The following is a 19,065-nucleotide window of genomic DNA, read 5'->3' on the forward strand; positions in this document are numbered from 1 at the left end:
TTTTTGTTTTTAATGTCAACTTTTGTTCTCACAAAACCTAAATTGTATTATAATTTATTTATTTATTTTCGTTATTTTATATATATTAAACATTAATTAAGAGTTTTAAAAATGCTCGAATATTAAAGTAACTTTTAATATTTGTACAACCACCAAAAAGGTTATGCAATCTGATAATTGACGTACTTAATCAAATAATTATTTAAGAATTTTAATTCCTATTCTCAGAAAATAATGGACATTTGCCCCTATTTATATAGTATAGAAGATTTACTGAAATTTTTGACACTGTATGGAATGACTGTATAGTATTGAATCATTGATGCTGGCAATGATGTAATCAATGGAGAATCAATAGACCTTAAAGATAGTTATGTAATATAAAAGACAGGCAACTTTCTTTTTCAGACAGAAAATTGTACGAATATAAACACTTCTATCGTTCAGAAATCCCATATGTTCTTCGTTCATCATCCACAGATGATTAATTAAAAATAATAGTAATTAGTCTGCAGCTCTAAAATATTCAATTTTACTATCGAATGTAATTTTATTACTTAGTATATATAAACTCACTCAATGTTTTAATTAAATACGTTTAAATGTTCTTTAAATTCATAAAATATTAAACATCTTTTTTTCTTTAAAATAAATATATTTTTTTCTTTTCTCGGAAATTACGATTCCATTGAAAAATTCATTCAGAATATAGTATGCACATCAGCGCCTATGGCATTTGGCTTGCATAAGCTAAGGATCTTAAATTTCAATAAAACGCTCGTTTCAATTTCAATAATGCATGCAATAAACGTAGTAATTTGACGAGCTTCGAAATACTGAAACCTGCTACTCGTCTGAGAAATAAAGCGATAGCATTTCAAAAAATATTTGTCACTAAAAATGAAATAAAAAAATAAATTCCAATTGTATTCCTAAGAATTACATATAATGAACAAATTTATTCCTTCACGCATTTAGGAATATGTATCTAAAAAAATAGACAAACCCAGGAAATTGATTATAATAAAATGCAAATTAAAGAAAGATTACATAAATGAAAAAAAAAATACGATTCATCAAATATTCACACGTCAACTTGATCTTTTCTATATAAATTATTATCCTGTTTAATACTTTGATAAATATAAGAGATACGAACTGTCTCGTCTTCGTAAGATTAACCCTTGGATGGAGGTAAATTGAGTCTTTGCTGATCCAATCTATAGCTTGCAATTTAAATTTAATTTTACATTCCTTTCCTTCTAATTTTTGAAATATGTATATCATTTCTGTGAAAATTCAAAATTCCACAATTCTAAAACTCCAAGATTCAAAAATTCCAAAGTTCCCAAATTTTAAAATTGTAGAAATCTAAAAATTCTAAAATAGGGGGTCAGGCCATCACAATTCAAGGGTTCATTACTTTACCTTAACGTTAACTAACCATTTTTTTTCAAGTACTAAATAATAAATTTAAATAATGTTAATTTGTTGGTCTGTTTTAGGAAACGACAGCCAAGACATTTCAATTCAGCGCACGGAGTTCGAATGAAAATTTTCGAAGGCCAACGAGCTTAAGAACAAAAAAGAAAAAAAAATAGCAATTTCATTCCGGAACATATAACGTCTCTATAATACAGTTCTCTTACACTAAGAGGCAAGAAGCGAAGCGAAAAATTCAGGGAATCAGAGGGCCAAAATTAATTATTGAAAATTAAAACCAAAAACAATGACTATTAAGAATATATCAATATCAAATTGCTTGCATCCCGAAAAACAATGCTGGGAGAAGTGACGTGAGATAAATACTTTCCAAACGTAACACATCGTAGATTAACTATAACAATAATTCTACGGTGAGGTGACGACAAACAGAGCACGAAACGTCCAATTAACAATCCAATTAATTATCCTGCTAGATATTAATCTCGCAGAGGTAAAAGACTATAACACAGAAACCCCGTTGCAAAAGGATTGAAGAAAAGGATTTTTGAAAAATATTGAAAAAGTTGAAAAAAGAATTCAAGATGAAGTTCATAGGGTCGTTGTTTGGGATCAGATCCCCCAAGAAGATGGGCAAGGAGTATATGAAAGTGGGAAGAAATGCTCTTTTCGGGGTGAAGACGAGTCAACACGATGGACTGTGCACGGACAGGGTTCCTAGACCTTTGTCCTTCCTTATTTCGAAAAATGGGAAACTTAAACATGGTAAGTTGTTACTTAATTCTATTATATTCAAAGGTAAACCGGGATTTGAACATTTATCGGGAGATTATCGACATAACCGATTCTCTTTTAACTAATAAATTTAATTAATTAGTCCCTAAATTTATATTAACACTGGTTACATTAACTACGATAGGATTAAGATTTCTGGAGCGCGGGATTATCGGACCTTTATTTATCCTAAATATTATTAAGAATAATAGATTTATTCTAAATGAAATTAACCCTTTGCACCGGAGAGGTTTTTTGCTAGAGTCAGCAACTTGAAGCATTTTTGGTAAAAAATAGGCAACTTTTCAGTGGCGACTGAGAGTCGTCTTTAGAATGCAAAGGGTTAAATAATATTTAATCGCAAATAATATTTAGCGCAAAATATATTAATCGCTTTAATATTTGAAGCGTCAGTTATTAAAATTTCTTCCCGCTGTTTTTCATTTTTATACAATCAGATGGCGTAAAAAATTGTTGACAATCTATAAAACTTGTCTGACAAGGGCGATAACAATAATTAATTAAAAGTCATGATGATATTTGTATACAAGGTTAAATGTAACGATGTTCAAGAACATAAAAAATACAAGGAAACCACAAGTAGATACTATGATTTTTATATCACCTTGGTTTTTCTTAATGAACAAGTACTTACATATTTTTTATTCCACAACAGACAGGTACAGGATCGTTTTTTTTTTTAATTACAGTTTAGAGTCGCATCAACATCAAATGTTATTAGCGACAAGTACAAAATTGTTTACAGCAAGAAGGAAAAGAATAAAGATTATTTGAACTTCGATTTCATAATTTTAAATGTCGATTTTTATTCTTTAATGAATATAACAAAGTTTCGATTTAATTATTTTCAATTCAATGGGAAATTCAATTCATTTACATGTTCTCGACTAATAATAGACAACGTTTATATATTTCCTGTTATTTATTACCTACCAGGAAATAATCTGTACGTCAGAATTACGTTAAGACCTGAATACCTTGAAAACTCTGAGTATCCGAGTTAAAGATCTATTTTTAAATTAAAAACAATAATAAGTTATGATGGATGTATATCAGAAATTTTCAAAATGATTCGAAACCTTTTAAATTATTCTGATTTTCTTAGATTTGACACTGTTCCTTTAAAAAACCTTAGGTTGATTCTTAAGAAGAAATATGAAGAAATATTCGGTTACTTGTCCTGATTTCTAATTTGCAATGACTTTTCAATAATTTCGAATAGATCTTAATTCATTTGGTAGTTATCCTCTCAATCCGAGGTAGCGTGACTGATGTTAGTCATTTGCAATCAACGCTCCATATACCTTGTATAATCCTGCCAATTATAAAATATTTTCGTAAACTCTACAAACATGCGAAAATTTCTAACACTTGTGTGTACAAAGAGACGTTTAATTGAGGAAGAAAAGTAATTAATTGCTAATTGCTAATTAATTACTTGGTATATTTTTAGATCTTTCTCAAAACTTCCTAAAAGTATAAAATAAGAATTTTATGCAAAAAGGGTATGCTTCATTTCTACTCTCTTTAAAACTCTATAATATATAAGATAGTTTCCTTGTTTTCACCACAAGATCAGGAAGAAATTCTTTACTGTACTAGAGAAACTTGAATTATAAGAAGTTCTCGTTTTTTTCTACATAAGATATTTGTTATCTGCTTTCTTCAATGAATTTGAAACTAGCATTACACTAATATATTTTAATTCAATTACTATATAAAATTTTCTAAATATTTATTTAAATGATTTCACCTTCTGGGTTTTTTTATATTCTAAATAAGAGAAATAACAAATGTTCAATATTTTCTTAATTTCTAACTAGTAAATTCAACCAATCTACCAACCTATTTTCTCTACCTTTAGAAAAATTTTCTAACTGGAAAGCTCAACAGCCCTCTACCCTTTATTTCTTCCTAATTTTTCTAAAATCAAACATTTATAACTACTTGAAGATCCGTTGGAATTTATCAGTGACTTAAACTGTGTTAGGAAGATAAACGAAAATGTGCAGGAATTAAATTCCTGCATTGGCATCACCGATCTAAGACGTATCCTCAAGTTCACCGAAACCTTTCTACTCCTCCATATTAGAAGCAGCTGTTGCTGAGAGTTTCTCTCGGGTTTGATTGAAAAGTTTCGAGAGAACGGCATAGGTAAGTACTGTAATACCGTGTACCATACTACGTGTACGTTCAAACTGGTCTTGTAACTGTAAAGAGTGTTGGTGATAGTCAAAACATAATCAGAATGATGCGTAACATGCAATAGTGGGGCAGACAACCTGTTCTCTATCGCTTGTTCCACTAGCCTACTGCACCACGACCTCCATCATTAGACTATTCCTCCAGGAGGTATTGTGTGCATATTTACCTATTTACCAATGTAGAAAAACGCCATTGGATACGTGGGAAAATAATGGGAAATACTTTATGAAAATTTTTCGTATTGTTATGCAATGATAATTTAAAATTTCTTTGGATTTTCCTTTCATAATGTAACTCTGTGACTTAGAAAATGCTTATTTTCTGGATTCCAAATTACAATTTTTATTATTAATATACATTAATTACAAATTGCAAAATTATAATAGGTCTATAATGCAAATTTTTCCTATTCTTATATCATCTTGAAAATTCTTTGAATTCTTTCTTTCAAAATGAATTTTGCAACTTTCTGGACGAGAATTCGAATTTTTTTATCTCAAAATCTAGTTAAAATAGTCTAAGTTTTTCATTAACAAAAAGATAAGTATTTTATTACGAGTTAAATTTCCGATAGCCACGAATAAAGTTAATTGCTAATTACAAGACTTACAAGAATGTGATTTCTACCTTTGCATTTATTGACAGTAGAATGCTCGTTTTTATAACATAACGATCTTACATGCTGAATGATGAAATCACAGTTTAACGAGCTAATTTTGTAATATCGTTTTTTATTCAAATTTAAAAAAAAAAAAAGTTGGAGATTTGTATTATTTCATAATTCTTCAATATTACTATAATACCTTTGGGAACCAGGGTGGGTTTGACATCCCAAAAATGTGGACTGATCCCCTCATAATTTTAAAATTCCAAAATTCTAAAATTCTAAGAATCTATGGCTCCGAATAGATTTTAAGGATCTAAAATTTTAATAACTTAATTTCTCTAAAATTTCTATTTATTTTAATTTGCTTTTAATTTCACGAATCCTTAACATTATTTAAAAAAAGAAGAAATCTAACAAAAAGATGCCTACCCTTATTTAATAACGAAGAGGTAGAAAAAACTGAATGATGCATTGAATTTCTGACCTAAATCTCGATAATACAACGTTTAACACCCAAGAAAAACTGAATCTGATCGACCCAGACGCTTCAAAGTTCCTCTCAGGCCCGATTAATGACGAACCCTTCGGTTGGAATGCAGTCAGGGTTACAAAACCGCACCTGTTCAAACAATTTTTTTTCCCCCGGCAAGTTGCAAAACATAGTGGTTGCTATTTATGATGTATATAACCGACGTTTCGTACAACGAAACCAACCAGATATACAGGACATGTATATACGCGCACTCAAACAATTTTGAGATCACTTTCACTCTCGGGCCGTTCAGAGAAACTCTCGAAGAAGCACGGTCCATTATAACCTGGCGGACATTTTTGGACCGGTTCACTGGCTATGTCACGTCTTCGATATTACGTATTTCAATGGCCATTAAGTAACCGTACTGATGAGATAACCGTAACGTGCAACATCCACCTTTTCATTTAACCTGGCTTTATACTTCGCAATACTAACGCGTTGTTTCGTTAAGAAAATTTGTTCATTAAGTCAAGAAGAAACAAAGTTGCTAAATGCATCTGACCCTTTCGAATAGAATTTTAATTTGAAGTACCAATTATTGTATAGTTTTAAAGTACAGGAAGAAGAAAAATTGAAATTTCTTAATTTTTTTATTTGACATAACATTAATTTTGATCGGATAAATTAAAAGGGTTTGAAATTCTTGATTTTCCATTGAACTGGAAAGAGAAATTTAATAAATCCGTAAGCAATGACTGAGTTCAAACGATAAATATCCTATAACATATACAGTTATTTTAGCGATTCTCTTTTAAACATAAGCAATTTACCGCAAAACATTGAGAAACCAGCAACCGTAGAAAGTGTGGAAGTTTTCGACAGGAATAAGGGGCAATGTATTCAAGGAATTCTTGTATACGATAAATCGCTCGTATTTCATTTGTTACATACCCACACCATCCACAATGAATCGTTTTACATTTCCTGTTTCGTAAAATTGGAACAGTACACCATTGCAAAATCTCTAAACGGTAACGAAAAATATAATTTTATTTTCAAATTGAATTGTCAACTTTCAAATTCATTGTCACATGTGGAGGTATACGTCAAAAGTATACTAAACATCTGTTAGATACAACAAAGTATTAGGTGTACAAATTAATTATCTGCCAATGAAGTGTTAATAGTAAAATATAATATTTAAGTAACTATACGAGTGAAAAATAGCTTAATATAGGAATCCTACAAACAACAAAAAATTATATAACTGTATTCTTTTTATTTAATCAATTTTATTTTCTATCGAGATTATTTCGAGTATAAGTTGTACGACGTTATCTTCCTTTTTGAATACATTTGAATGAAATACGTTCCATAAATTCATAGATAATTCCAGTTTGCGAAATAATATTTATCGAGCTGATTTCTTATAAACAAGTTCTCTTCCTTGTCCGGCAAAATATACAAAATTAAAATTCGTTAACCATGTAGACGACCGTCCTTCACCTTTCTTAAGCTGGCGGGACCAAACCAGCAGAATCAAATCGGACTTATCGTTAGTGGAATATTTAATACTTATTAAGTGGGAATATTGAGCTTAATATTAAGCTAACAGCGCCACGATTTTTTTGAAAATGGCAGGAGATACAAAATTACTGTTTGTGGTACAAATTAGTACAAAATAAGTATTAAATATTCCACGAAGTCCGATATGATTCCGCTGGTTTGGTCCTGCCAGCTTAAGAGAGGTCCGTCCTTCAACCATAGACCGGATAACCTTCTTCGTTCAAAAATGTATGCAATTCTCGCCGTTAAAAAAAGGGTGTTCTTGAGAATAACAACGAATCGATATCGATCTTTGAAAAATTTTAATCACTAAGAAAAGAGCTTCCAGGTTTCTACTCTCAAGGCAACTATATACCCAGAAGAGACATATTCCTCTATGTAGAATTTAGTAATAATAAATATCTGAATCAAATTAATTGCAAATTTCACATATCTTGCAATTAGTTTTAGACATTTGCGAATTTTTTGTGGAGAAAATAAAATTTTCACTCTCAAGGGCAGCTCGTGATAGTTTTACTCTCAAATGGACACGTACCATAAGGGTAGATGTTTGCTTGATAGTAAAATTCGAGCGAGAAATTATGGCTAGTATTTCTTGCAAGTGAAGTGTGCTGAGAGTCATTTTTAATTAACTAATAATTACTATCAATAGTAGTTCCAGATTAAAGGGAGGTTTAAGGGGGGCTAGAGCTCTGGGCCCCTTTTTGCTGGAGGACCCTGTTATAAGCCATTCATTTACTGTGCCAACATATATTGAACAAAACTTTTACTCCCTGTTGCCTTTTTTCTTTACGATTAAATGTTATTTAGTTTTATTTAGAATAAATTTCAATTTTTTAATCACATTTTTCGTAACATTGAAAGTGGATCATGATAAAAAAGAAAAAACAGGGGAAGCTTTTACCAAACATTTCACAATAAAGATTACAGAAATGATGATTTTCAGACCGTAAATAAAAAAAAATCACGCAACATTTACTTTCGAGCTAACTATCCAATTATTCTCTCTTTACTTGCGTTTGTAGTGCAACTACAAAATTGATTTTTAGCATGTTTTGTGAAACATTACTATCTGTGAGACGAACCATAAGTCCTGATAATGTAGATTTATCTTGGGAATTAATTGTGTCGCATATTAGTAGGTTATTCCTTTCACATATTTTCCTAATAACGGCCTGCAAACTAATTGTCCAACACTCAACGTAAAACAGACCCAAGACCTTCCTCTTTGCATGATCGTGCGTTTACGATCCCACGTATTTATGACGGTTATACTTTTTTTTTATTTATTTCGAAACCTTGGGAAACTTAGAAATGTAGTTCTAGTTCCACCGGATGGAAATACCAGAAATCAAGCATATTGGCTAAGAGCGAAACGCGTTGTTAACGAAATTAATTCAGGGCCTTTAACGCGACTATTTCTAAACTTGGAAACTTTCCTAGCCCTTTCGTAGATTTGATAATAGGATGACGATAACAGTTATTTAAAATAATAATCAGATTAGAATAAAAATTTCAAGCTAAAATAAAAGGAAATGAATAAATTTTAATAAAATAATTAATTGAGTAATAATTGAGTTATTTAGTAAATTTTCCATTCTTCAGAATCATTAAAACATATTTCCTTTTTTCCTCTGTTATTGAGCAACGAGGAAAATCTATTTCAAAGTGCTAATCACATCTCATTATGAGCTATTTATACATTTGTTTTGCTGTATTAATAATTAGTGAAAGGCAAATTATTGCAATACTTGATTACAAAGCATACTTTATTATGTGTACTGTATTTACCTGAGATAATTGTTATAAATCTATGAATTAATCATTAGTCATTTGATCTTACACCTTTTGACGTCAATCGAGGCAGTTAAAACCAGAAGGACGCATTTGACATTTTTCTAATATTGAATATTGTAACTAGAATCTTTTGGAGGTTGGGCTTAGAAATTTTGGAGTTTTAAAATTTTAGGATTTTGTAATCTTAATATTCTAGAATTTTGAAGTTTTGGCATTTTGGAAGTTTAGATCTTAGAATGTTAGAAATTTGAAATTTGGGAGTTTTAGTGTTTTGGGAAGTTTAGTATTTTTAAACGTGTTCAAAAAAGGGGCAAAAAATGTCAATTGCATCATTCTCTGAGTGTATAAAAAGATTGTTATCAGTTTTTTCAGAAGGATACAAATTATAATTGCTGTATCAATTTTTATAAACCTAGTAGAACAGTTAAATGAAAGCAAATATACCCATTTTGATCGAATCAAGAAAAAGATATGATAAAAATGTGGCCAAACTGTAAATTTCATTCTTGGAAGATCATTGCCCTTAGTACGTGCAAGAAATGGTTGCAACGTAACTTCCGCTCAACGATCCTTGACGAGTAAGCAATTTTTGTACACTGTCAAGACTATATTCAATTTAACCGTCATCTTCAAATTCCACAACGTGCGACAACCTTTACTGCCTTTCTTATTGTTTATAATCAAACCAGAAATAAAAAACCGAATTAACTAAAATTCGACTAAAATAATAGTATATTAAAATTAGTAGCAAGACATACGACACATCTTTTATATGATAGATGTCTTTTTACCCGAATCTAATAAAAGAATGACTGCTTTATCTATTAAATTATTTATAGTATCTAACATCATAACGTTGAATTACTAATGAAATTATTAGCGGGAGAGAAAGTAAAATGATCGAGTATACTCGGATCTTTATTTCTTTACTCATCTCTCAATCATCTCTCTCAATCATCTCTCAATTCTATAGCAACTGGTTTTCAACCATAGATCATTTTAGCACTATTCAATATAATAATTTTACAATGCAAAGTAGTATTTAAATCTCTCACATGTTGATTTTGAATCAATTAATATAAATAATTAATTTCAATGATGTAAAAAAGTTACCCATTATTGAACAATTTGGTTTTATTCCGATGATGCCTAATTTTATTATATGTCTACAATAATATGTATTTAAATTTATAACATTAAAAAATGAATGGCAGATTAAAAAAGAAAGCAAAACCGAGTCTTTTTTATAGAATCATATCATCTTAAAGATGGAAGATTTTTACAGAAATAGCAATGCCAATGGAATAATTTGTTCGATAACGTAAACACGTAATTTCTTATGCGCATTTTTAATAAATAAATAGTGCTATTTTTTTCTTTTTCTTGCACCTATGTTGTGTATACGGTAATTGTCGATAATCACTTGATTTTTTTATGTCGTTGCAGCGCGACGGTAATGAAAGTTGATTCAATGCGAAATGATTGAGAAATACAAATTACCTTACCATACATAATCAGATCTCTTGTATCGAAATACCTGAAGGTGCTAAAAGCTGAGTAATATTATGCTATTTTTATCTTGCAATCAATTTTTTTTTAAATTTCACAAAGAAATAGTTTATATTTGGAACAAAGGTGCTTAAAAATTCTGTGATATTCCTAATTAGAAATATTCCCATTAAATACTTGAAATTATGGATATTATGATAATTAAATACCGTGAAAGTAGTAGATAGGAATTCGTTCATTTATTTAATTAGAAATACTCGCATTAAATACTTGAAGTTATGAATAATAAACAGAAGGTGTATATTACAATTGACCGACAAATGTTCATCTCCAAGTTCTCGTCTTTTTCGAGGACGCACGAAGAAAGTGGACTTTAACGATGGTGGTCATTACCCACGTTCGAGAAAAGAGAGATCGTAAAATTATGTAATGGATTTGGTAATTTATACCGCTCATGGTTAACGAACACCATGCCCCACACATTTTCGACCACCACCTTCCTTTGCATTCCTCTGACTCTAACTCTAACTCTATAGGTACACAATCAGGCTTCCACAGGAAATGTGGTCATCTCTAGGGTTTCTGTCTTTCCCCATGGGCATCCATGGGGAGAATGACAATGCAGGGGAAAAGGTCACATGAATCTTCCACCACTTGTGTGTAAACATTTACGCGGGCAAAAATTGAAATTTATTTATTATTCATTTATATACTAAATTTTATAATATTTAATGATTAAAAATTATATTATTTTGTTTCTAAATTACTGTTGATAGTAATGTCGTCAAAATAAAGATTTTTACAGTTTCTGCTTCTTCTATATTGTAATTTTTCCTAAGAAAGCGTGATCTGACTGCGAGTGTACTCTGTCGATGCCTCTATATTGTGTATGTTACATTAATGATTAAATACAAGAAATTATCGTCAAATCGTCAATACGTCAAATCGATCTTTTGTATCGTTACACAGATAACGATACACAATGACTCAGTGAACAAATTTACCTCACATTCTTGAAATTCTAATTATGAAGTAAAGTTGTTGGGAATTCCTAGACCGTAAAATGTTTATGTTGACTTTCTTGCCTGGCATTGAAACTAATGATTAATATGTTGTTCCCTAGATGACCCACCCTTGTTCTATGAATCTCTAACGAAACTTTACGTCATCAATCTCGTAATAGAAAATAATTTAAAGTATTGGAATTGTCACGTACGCCTTTTAACCCTTTAACTGAGAAAAGGATAGGTGTACTAAGTGTTTCATATAACTGAGCACAGCTGTAGTTCTGAAAGACATTTTAGGAAAAGTTTAACACCGGAATTCCTTGCATAAAATTAAAATCTCTGTTAATCTTTTTTGGGTGTTCCAGGTATAAAAATCCTTGATACAACTTACACCGCATCCTTGATATAATCTATTACTTTATTTCAGAGTCCTGATCGCTATGTTCCTAACCGAATACTAAGAAACTCAAGGTGATTAAACACCTGTGTCGAATGGAACGCAAAAAATGTATCATGAATCTCCGATCAGAACGTATTTCTTTTAAATTTTGTCGGTTGACCCTGAAGTAAGAGTGAAATTCTCCCGGGACTAATTGAACGCCGAGGTTACAAGTTATAAAATCTAAAACCAATATTGTGTAACTGCAGAAGCATCTCTTTTACATTCTATATTTAACACGGTGACTGTCACACTGGAATTTCATTAGATAGCATTTTTTATTTTTCAAAATTTCTATGGATCATCTTTACAGTATTTCGTTATTTAAAGTTTAATATCTTTAATTAGATAATTGAATGAATAATATGGATGATGAATTTTGATAAAAAAAATTAACAAGGAAATTGAAAAGAATAATACTTTTATAATTCAAGTAGTGTTCTACTGGAGGATTTTAATAAATGATTAATGATCTGGAAGTTTTAGTTGACTATCAATTTTCTGAGTGCAGTGGAACAAAGTATTGTGAAAGTTACATAAACGTTTATGTTCTCATATGTTAAGATACTTAAAAAATATCTGCAAAAGTATGAATAAGACATAATAAAATATGCAATATTTAAATATTTCGATGTCTCTTATGAATACTCTAATAACAAGATGTTCGACAACAAAAACAGTGATTCATATGAAAAAGTTGACCTTTCACAATTTTATGATATAGACATGCTGATAATCTTTTATCGATGTTAATGACACTATTTTTATTATATTTTATTGTTTATAGCATAAATTCTGAGGAATGGCGTAATTAGGTAGGGATCGGGGTGAGTTTGGTCACTCCGAAAATGTAAACTTATTGGCTCCCTCACCATTCTTAAATTTAAAAATTTTCAAATTCCAGAAATCAAAAGTTTCATAATTCCAAATTTCAGATGTTAAAAATTCTACAGTTTCAAAATTTCAGAAATCAAAATGTTTCTAAGGAAACGTTTTTTCACTGACAACAAGTACCTTATATTTGAATTAATAATTTTGTGATTTTTTGAAATTTAAATTATGTACACTCCCGAACTTTCCTCTTATTAATCAGTAATGGTAATAGGACTAACAATCATTTATAATTAGCAGCAGCAAATATAGTACATTTATCAAATGATAGGTGATATATGATATTAAAAACAACATATTACTATAAACGAGCACAGCAGGTCAATGAAATCACATTGATCAAGACTAATGGTATACTTTCATTATACTATCCTACTTTCCTAACGATTTGCATCGACTTTTCCTAATATTACAAATAATGTAGATACATCCTTGTCGGTAATCTTCAGTTTTTATACAAATTGAAAATATCTTAATTCTTATCATTCGCTTTTTAATGAATCCATTCTTTATCTTTGAATATTAATCCTTGAATACAATTTCCAATTATAGTTAAAAATGATCTTAACCCAGAACGTTCTTTTTTTCAAGGGGTAATTAAAAAAGATTAATGTTATAAAAATTATAATATCTTGATATTTGTATAACAAATTAAAAAAAATAGTCCTATTCTTTCCTTTGCAACGTTTCAACCAAAATTATAATCTTTTTTCAATTTTATGACGTTCGTATTCTCATATATAAATATGCAATTTTTTTTTAAATATTTTACAGGTAGACTATCAGCAATATTTATAGGAATCCTAACCCTCGTGATCGGCATTATTTTAAGCAGTATACCTTGGGTTGACTACGTTATTTTAAAGGTAAGTAGAATCATTTTTCTTGTATAAGCTAAATGCAGAATATATAAATAAAAATTTCATGGTTACGTCTATGACCAGTTATGTCATATATCAATGTAATTGATATGCAGATATCATCAGTTCCGCATTCAAATTTAAATTAATTGAAAATATCAATCAACAGAATTATAAAAGTCCTTCTGGATTTTTCAGAATGTGGCTTGTTTTCCTTGTCAAAATCTTTCACTTGTAACCTCCTACATTCTCTTTATTTAAAGTGGACAACGAATTACATCCTGTTTATTGAGACATTCTTCCATCTAATTTTTTTTCCTATATACATATTTATATTATTAGGAGATTGCGAATGTTTATGGAATTATAACATATCAAACTAGTGGAAATAAAAATAATATGAATCGTTTTATTACTATTATTATTTATTGTAAATTGTGTTATAATTCGTGATTACTATTTTTTGCTGTATATTTTCAATAATAAATTAATATTTTTAATCTGAAAAAATTAATCTATATCAAAATGATAATGTCAATAATATGTAGTACATACTTTAAATAAAATAATATATTGTTATACAAATTTTCATTCTTTTTTATTAATCACAGAATATCACTTTCTAAAGTTCCTTAACTAAAGCATACCATTTACTTAAAAAAACAATTTATTATTCGCAATTTCCTTTAAACGTGAAAGTACGTATATAGCAATTTTTCAACGCTCAATCTCACTTCTATTTTTTCCTTAAAATGTCGTTAAAACTGATATTAAACAATAAAGTTTAATTACTTTCATAGGTAATTGACATGTTTCTTTAAACCTGTTTCCAACTGTACAGTGAAAATTAGCGTCATAAGTTAGGTACTAGTAATTAGGAAAAACCGGAAGCTGTTTTCTCGATTTATTTTTGCACATAATGATATAATACTATACATCACGTTATAGCAATGTACATATAATTAACTCTAGAATAGCGGTGGCAGGGTCACTCAGACCCATGTAGTGATGCGTTGAATACTTGAGTATAGTAAATTATTGGATATAATATTTATATAAAGAAATATAGGAATATAGAAGTGTAGAAACATAGAAGTATAGAAAACAATAAGTAATTTTCAAAGTAACCAACCAACCAACAAATAAAAAAAAAGGAAATTAAATGAATTGCTTTCGTTATCATTTATAACTATAATTAATAATTGTGTCATTTTTTATTATTTATTTTCAGCAACTGCGATTATGGAACGGTTCCCTTTCTTTTCAATACTGGCAAAAGCCTGGTGTTGTTCGACTGACCAAAGTGTACATATTCAACGTAACTAATCCGGAAAACTTCTTGCAATATAACGAGAAACCAAAATTGCAAGAGGTCGGTCCTTTCATTTATAGGTAAGCATCGAGTAAAAATAAATTAAGACATTGAGTGCCACATGGATCATCAGTGACCTACATTACCTACCAAAGGCATACTTTTAATTAAGCAAAAAAAGAAAGAAATATTACTCACTGATGAAATAAAAGCTGAATCTTTTATTTTACAGGGAAGATATGGAGAAAGTAAATATCGTTTTCCATAACAATGGTACCGTAAGTTATCAACACAAGAAAATATTAAATTTTGTGCCGGAGATGTCTAAAGACGAAAACCTTAAAGTAATAGTACCAAACATTCCATTACTAGTGAGTACATTATTTCATAATTTACAAATAATAACTTCAAATAATATTGTAATTTGTAACATGATTGTATTTTTTAATTGCTTACATTATTGCTAAAAATAAAATGGTTCTTGTATTTTTCAGACTTTGTCAACGCAAAGTAAAAGTCTACCTCGATTTTTAACTGTAGGATTATCCGTGTTTTTGAGCGGATTGCATATGAAATCGTTTGTTCCTGTAACTGCTCAAGAACTTGTTTTCGGATACGATGATCCGCTAGTTAGCATTGCTCACCGATTTTTCCCGAAAACAAGACGTCCTATGAGTCGGATGGGGCTACTTCTCGGGGTAGGTAATAATTTATATGAATTATTTTTAAATTTGAAGGCACAGTTCTATATTTTAAAACCACCGCTATAGCGTATTTGGCGGGTCTTTCTAAAAGAGCGCGATGGAACATCCTGTACCCTCTAGTGTTAATGGTGAGAACTTAAAACGATGAAACTTTTGCGCTCTCTATCGGTGGAATCAAAAAGCTCGTTTTTAGTACCAGATAATAGATGGCATCACTTGGATTTTTGAAATATAGAAATTTTGATAAATTTTCAACTTCAGTTTATTCAAAAATAAAACCTCGTACAAAAGAATGTCGACTTTCAAATTTTTAATTATTTTGAAATGTTACACCTCCTTGTGCCACCAAATTAAAAAAATAGCCAAATTATGAAAAAATAATTTCATAATTGATAATTAAAAACAATTATTGCTAACTTTTTACTTTTGATATGAAGCTAACTTTTTCATTTACAGAGGAATGGTACACTAAATGAAGTGTCAACTATTTATACTGGACATACTGACATGAAGGAATTTGGATTAATTAATCGTTTAAATGGATTAGATCATTTGCCATATTGGCCAAATGCGCCATGTAATTCTATTCGAGCTTCTGAAGGTGATTATTACTAATTACTTTGAAAACGAAATCTCCTTATTTATTTCTTGTTATATTCTGTGAATTATAGGATCATTTTTTCCACCCCGTGAAAAGACTGGTGCTGATGTCGTTCATATATGGGACAAAGATATTTGCCGCACGCTACCTCTAAAATATCGAGGTCCAACTGAGAAATCGGGAATTAAGGCCGATTTGTATACACCATCAGATGTTGTGTTCGGACGTCCGAACGAAACTACCCCCGAAAATGAATGTTTTTGTTCGGACGATATGTCCACTTGCCCTTCGAATGGGCTACAAAATATTAGTCCTTGCCAGTACAGTAAGTACTGATTAATAAATTGTATTATTTTTATAAAAGAAAAATAATAATTTGCTAACTGCAGAATTACTAAATTTTAATATTTATGTTAATTCTGTTATAAATTTATATTTTTTATAATTGTTGCATTTTTTAAATTTTAGGCGCACCAGTCTATCTTTCTTTCCCTCATTTCTATAAAGCGGACCCTAAATTATTAGATGCAGTTCACGGATTAAAACCAGATCATGATACACATGGGACATATTTTAAAATACAACCGGTAAGTGTTCTTTTATAAATAAGTATTGATGAACCAGTGATAATATTAAAATTAATAAAATATTAATAATATTATAAATAAACACTAATAAATAATAAATGAATACTAATACTGATACACAATTGTATAAATTAATTCGGTGCTTTTAGCATTAGGCCTTTTTAATACTATTTTAAATTTGAATATTTTCCCGCGTGTCCATCGAGTTAGAAAATGGCGCCAGAGTGTAACGACAACGATTGCTTCAACAATTAGCGTTGCTATGACTTTTTAAGAAATAAATCTTCAGTTAAAAGGAGAATAGACACCGAATTAATTTTTACATGTAATACGAATTGTCTGTAACATAACCTCTGCACAGATCAATCTACCAATTCAATAAAAGTAATGTAGAAATGAACACTGCTTTAGTTTGAACAGCACTCATTTTAACCAAAGAGAGAATAAATAAAAAAAATAGTAACGATACCTTTTTCAGAGTGATTTGTTTGGTTTACAGAAACTAGGAGTACCACTAGAAGGGAAGGTCCGTGTACAATTGAACTTAAAGGTTGAACATCAGCCGCATATCGGTGTCGTATCAAATTTTCCTGACATCGTGTTCCCCATCATGTGGATCGAAGAAGGTATCGAAGAATTAACACCTTCAATCCGCAGATGGGTTTATTTAGCAACCACGTTCAGCGACGTTGCTGTGCCTTGTACCTCGTATGGCTTAATTCTAGTCGGTATGATAATCATAACTACCGTTTTCTTGAAGGCTTATAACAACGCGGTATTCACACATGAAGCAATCGAGTTAGGTAAACGGACTATCAGAAGAAGTTCCACGTTATTAGTGAATGGACAACACAAACTGTTAATGACACGAGAATCGTACGTTTTGCTTAATAGTGATAATATGGAAAAACCGAACAGGATAGAGGTTTAGTTAGTAAGAATTTCGTGCCCGATACGCGTTTAAGTTTGTATACACACCCGGTCAGTTCCAAAGGTAATGAGCTACTGAAGTTGTTGAGAGCCGATTTCGCGCTTACAAAGAGTAAGATGCGCGCGCACCCTGAAAGGTGCGTGCGCATCCTGGTACTACCGCAAGTGCTAATATTCTTATTTTCAAAATAGGAGGCTGTGGTGCTACTATAATTTTCTTTGCACCTAAAAATTCGTTAAGAAATACTGCATAATACATTAATAAAGTTTATAGATAATAGTAACCCATTTTAAGTTCCATAGCAACCAATCTCATTACTTTTGAAACAAACCGCATAGTTATTTAGGCGATTAAAAATCGCCTCGCAAAGCGTGTAATCGTTTGATCAGTGTACACCAAAGTTTTCTTTCCAATTATATAAAGAGGACGTTGATGCATATGAATCGCAATAAAACTTGCTTGGCAAACATTTGTAAGAATATTCACGGTTACTTAATCGTTTCTGTGTCTGTGATTTTGTCTGTTTATATTAAGATGTTTATAATATGAAACAGATCGTGCCTGAACAAACGGAAACAAAGGATTGTAGGAAAACAAACCGGTATAAACGATTTACCCCTTCTGTAGGCAACCAGGCATTCACGTAGCGTGTGTTAGGTTTTTATGTAAATGATTGCCAAGCAAAATATTAAATAGTCGGTACTTTAGATAGAATACAAAGTTTATTTACAATTTGTTCTCGTTTCTGGACCTTCGATAAAAAAAGAACTACGAACCTTAAACTGCCTATGATCGAATCTCCATAATGATTAAATATGAATGGAACATATCCAAATTTCAAATTTTGAAAATTGAAAAATATGTGTTAAATTTAAATATAGTTTTCGTATTCAAATAATAATTAACGAAATTTTCTAGAAATTATCAAATTTGTATGCTATTTAATTTGTTTATAAATCGCCTTGTAACAATTTTATCATAATACAATGGTTAAAAAAAGCTTTAAATGGCGATCAAAGTGTATAACATCTTCAACATATCTTAAGTCATTCATTTATCATGTAAACGTAATTTTACTATTATTGACAATAAAATTTATTATTATAATTACAGGAACCTTCTATCCTGCACGAAAAAAATTGTTGTTAAAAAGGTAACAACAAAAATTAAAACAAAGATTACAATGCAATAAAAATCCTTATTGAATATGATCTTTATTTTAATCTTATACGACCTGAAAAATAAACATCCCTTGAAGCTTCTTAAATTATTTTTTATTTCGAATAAAAAAAATTTTTATTTTTATTAAATAAACTTTACGCCGTCAGTTTCAAAA

The 19,065-nt window shown here is 30.1% G+C and overlaps 1 protein-coding gene across 1 annotated transcript in view; it reads left to right on the plus strand.

Annotated features, from left to right (window-relative positions):
• dsb (scavenger receptor class B member debris buster) overlaps window positions 1-18,992 on the plus strand; it is a 30,670-nt gene extending 11,678 nt beyond the window's left edge. The window contains exons 2-10 of the mRNA XM_034330495.2: window positions 1,506-2,208; window positions 13,509-13,600; window positions 14,826-14,986; window positions 15,139-15,277; window positions 15,401-15,604; window positions 16,067-16,211; window positions 16,282-16,536; window positions 16,680-16,798; window positions 17,298-18,992. Of these exons, the coding sequence (XP_034186386.1) occupies window positions 2,028-2,208; window positions 13,509-13,600; window positions 14,826-14,986; window positions 15,139-15,277; window positions 15,401-15,604; window positions 16,067-16,211; window positions 16,282-16,536; window positions 16,680-16,798; window positions 17,298-17,729 (1,728 nt within the window). The 5' untranslated portion in view covers window positions 1,506-2,027 and the 3' untranslated portion in view covers window positions 17,730-18,992. The remainder of the gene's footprint in view (window positions 1-1,505; window positions 2,209-13,508; window positions 13,601-14,825; window positions 14,987-15,138; window positions 15,278-15,400; window positions 15,605-16,066; window positions 16,212-16,281; window positions 16,537-16,679; window positions 16,799-17,297) is intronic.
• The last annotated feature ends 73 nt before the right edge of the window (window positions 18,993-19,065 follow it).

The sequence above is a fragment of the Osmia lignaria genome, chromosome 14, assembly GCF_051020975.1.
Source record: "Osmia lignaria lignaria isolate PbOS001 chromosome 14, iyOsmLign1, whole genome shotgun sequence".
In the NCBI taxonomy this organism is placed as follows: Eukaryota; Metazoa; Arthropoda; class Insecta; order Hymenoptera; family Megachilidae; genus Osmia; species Osmia lignaria.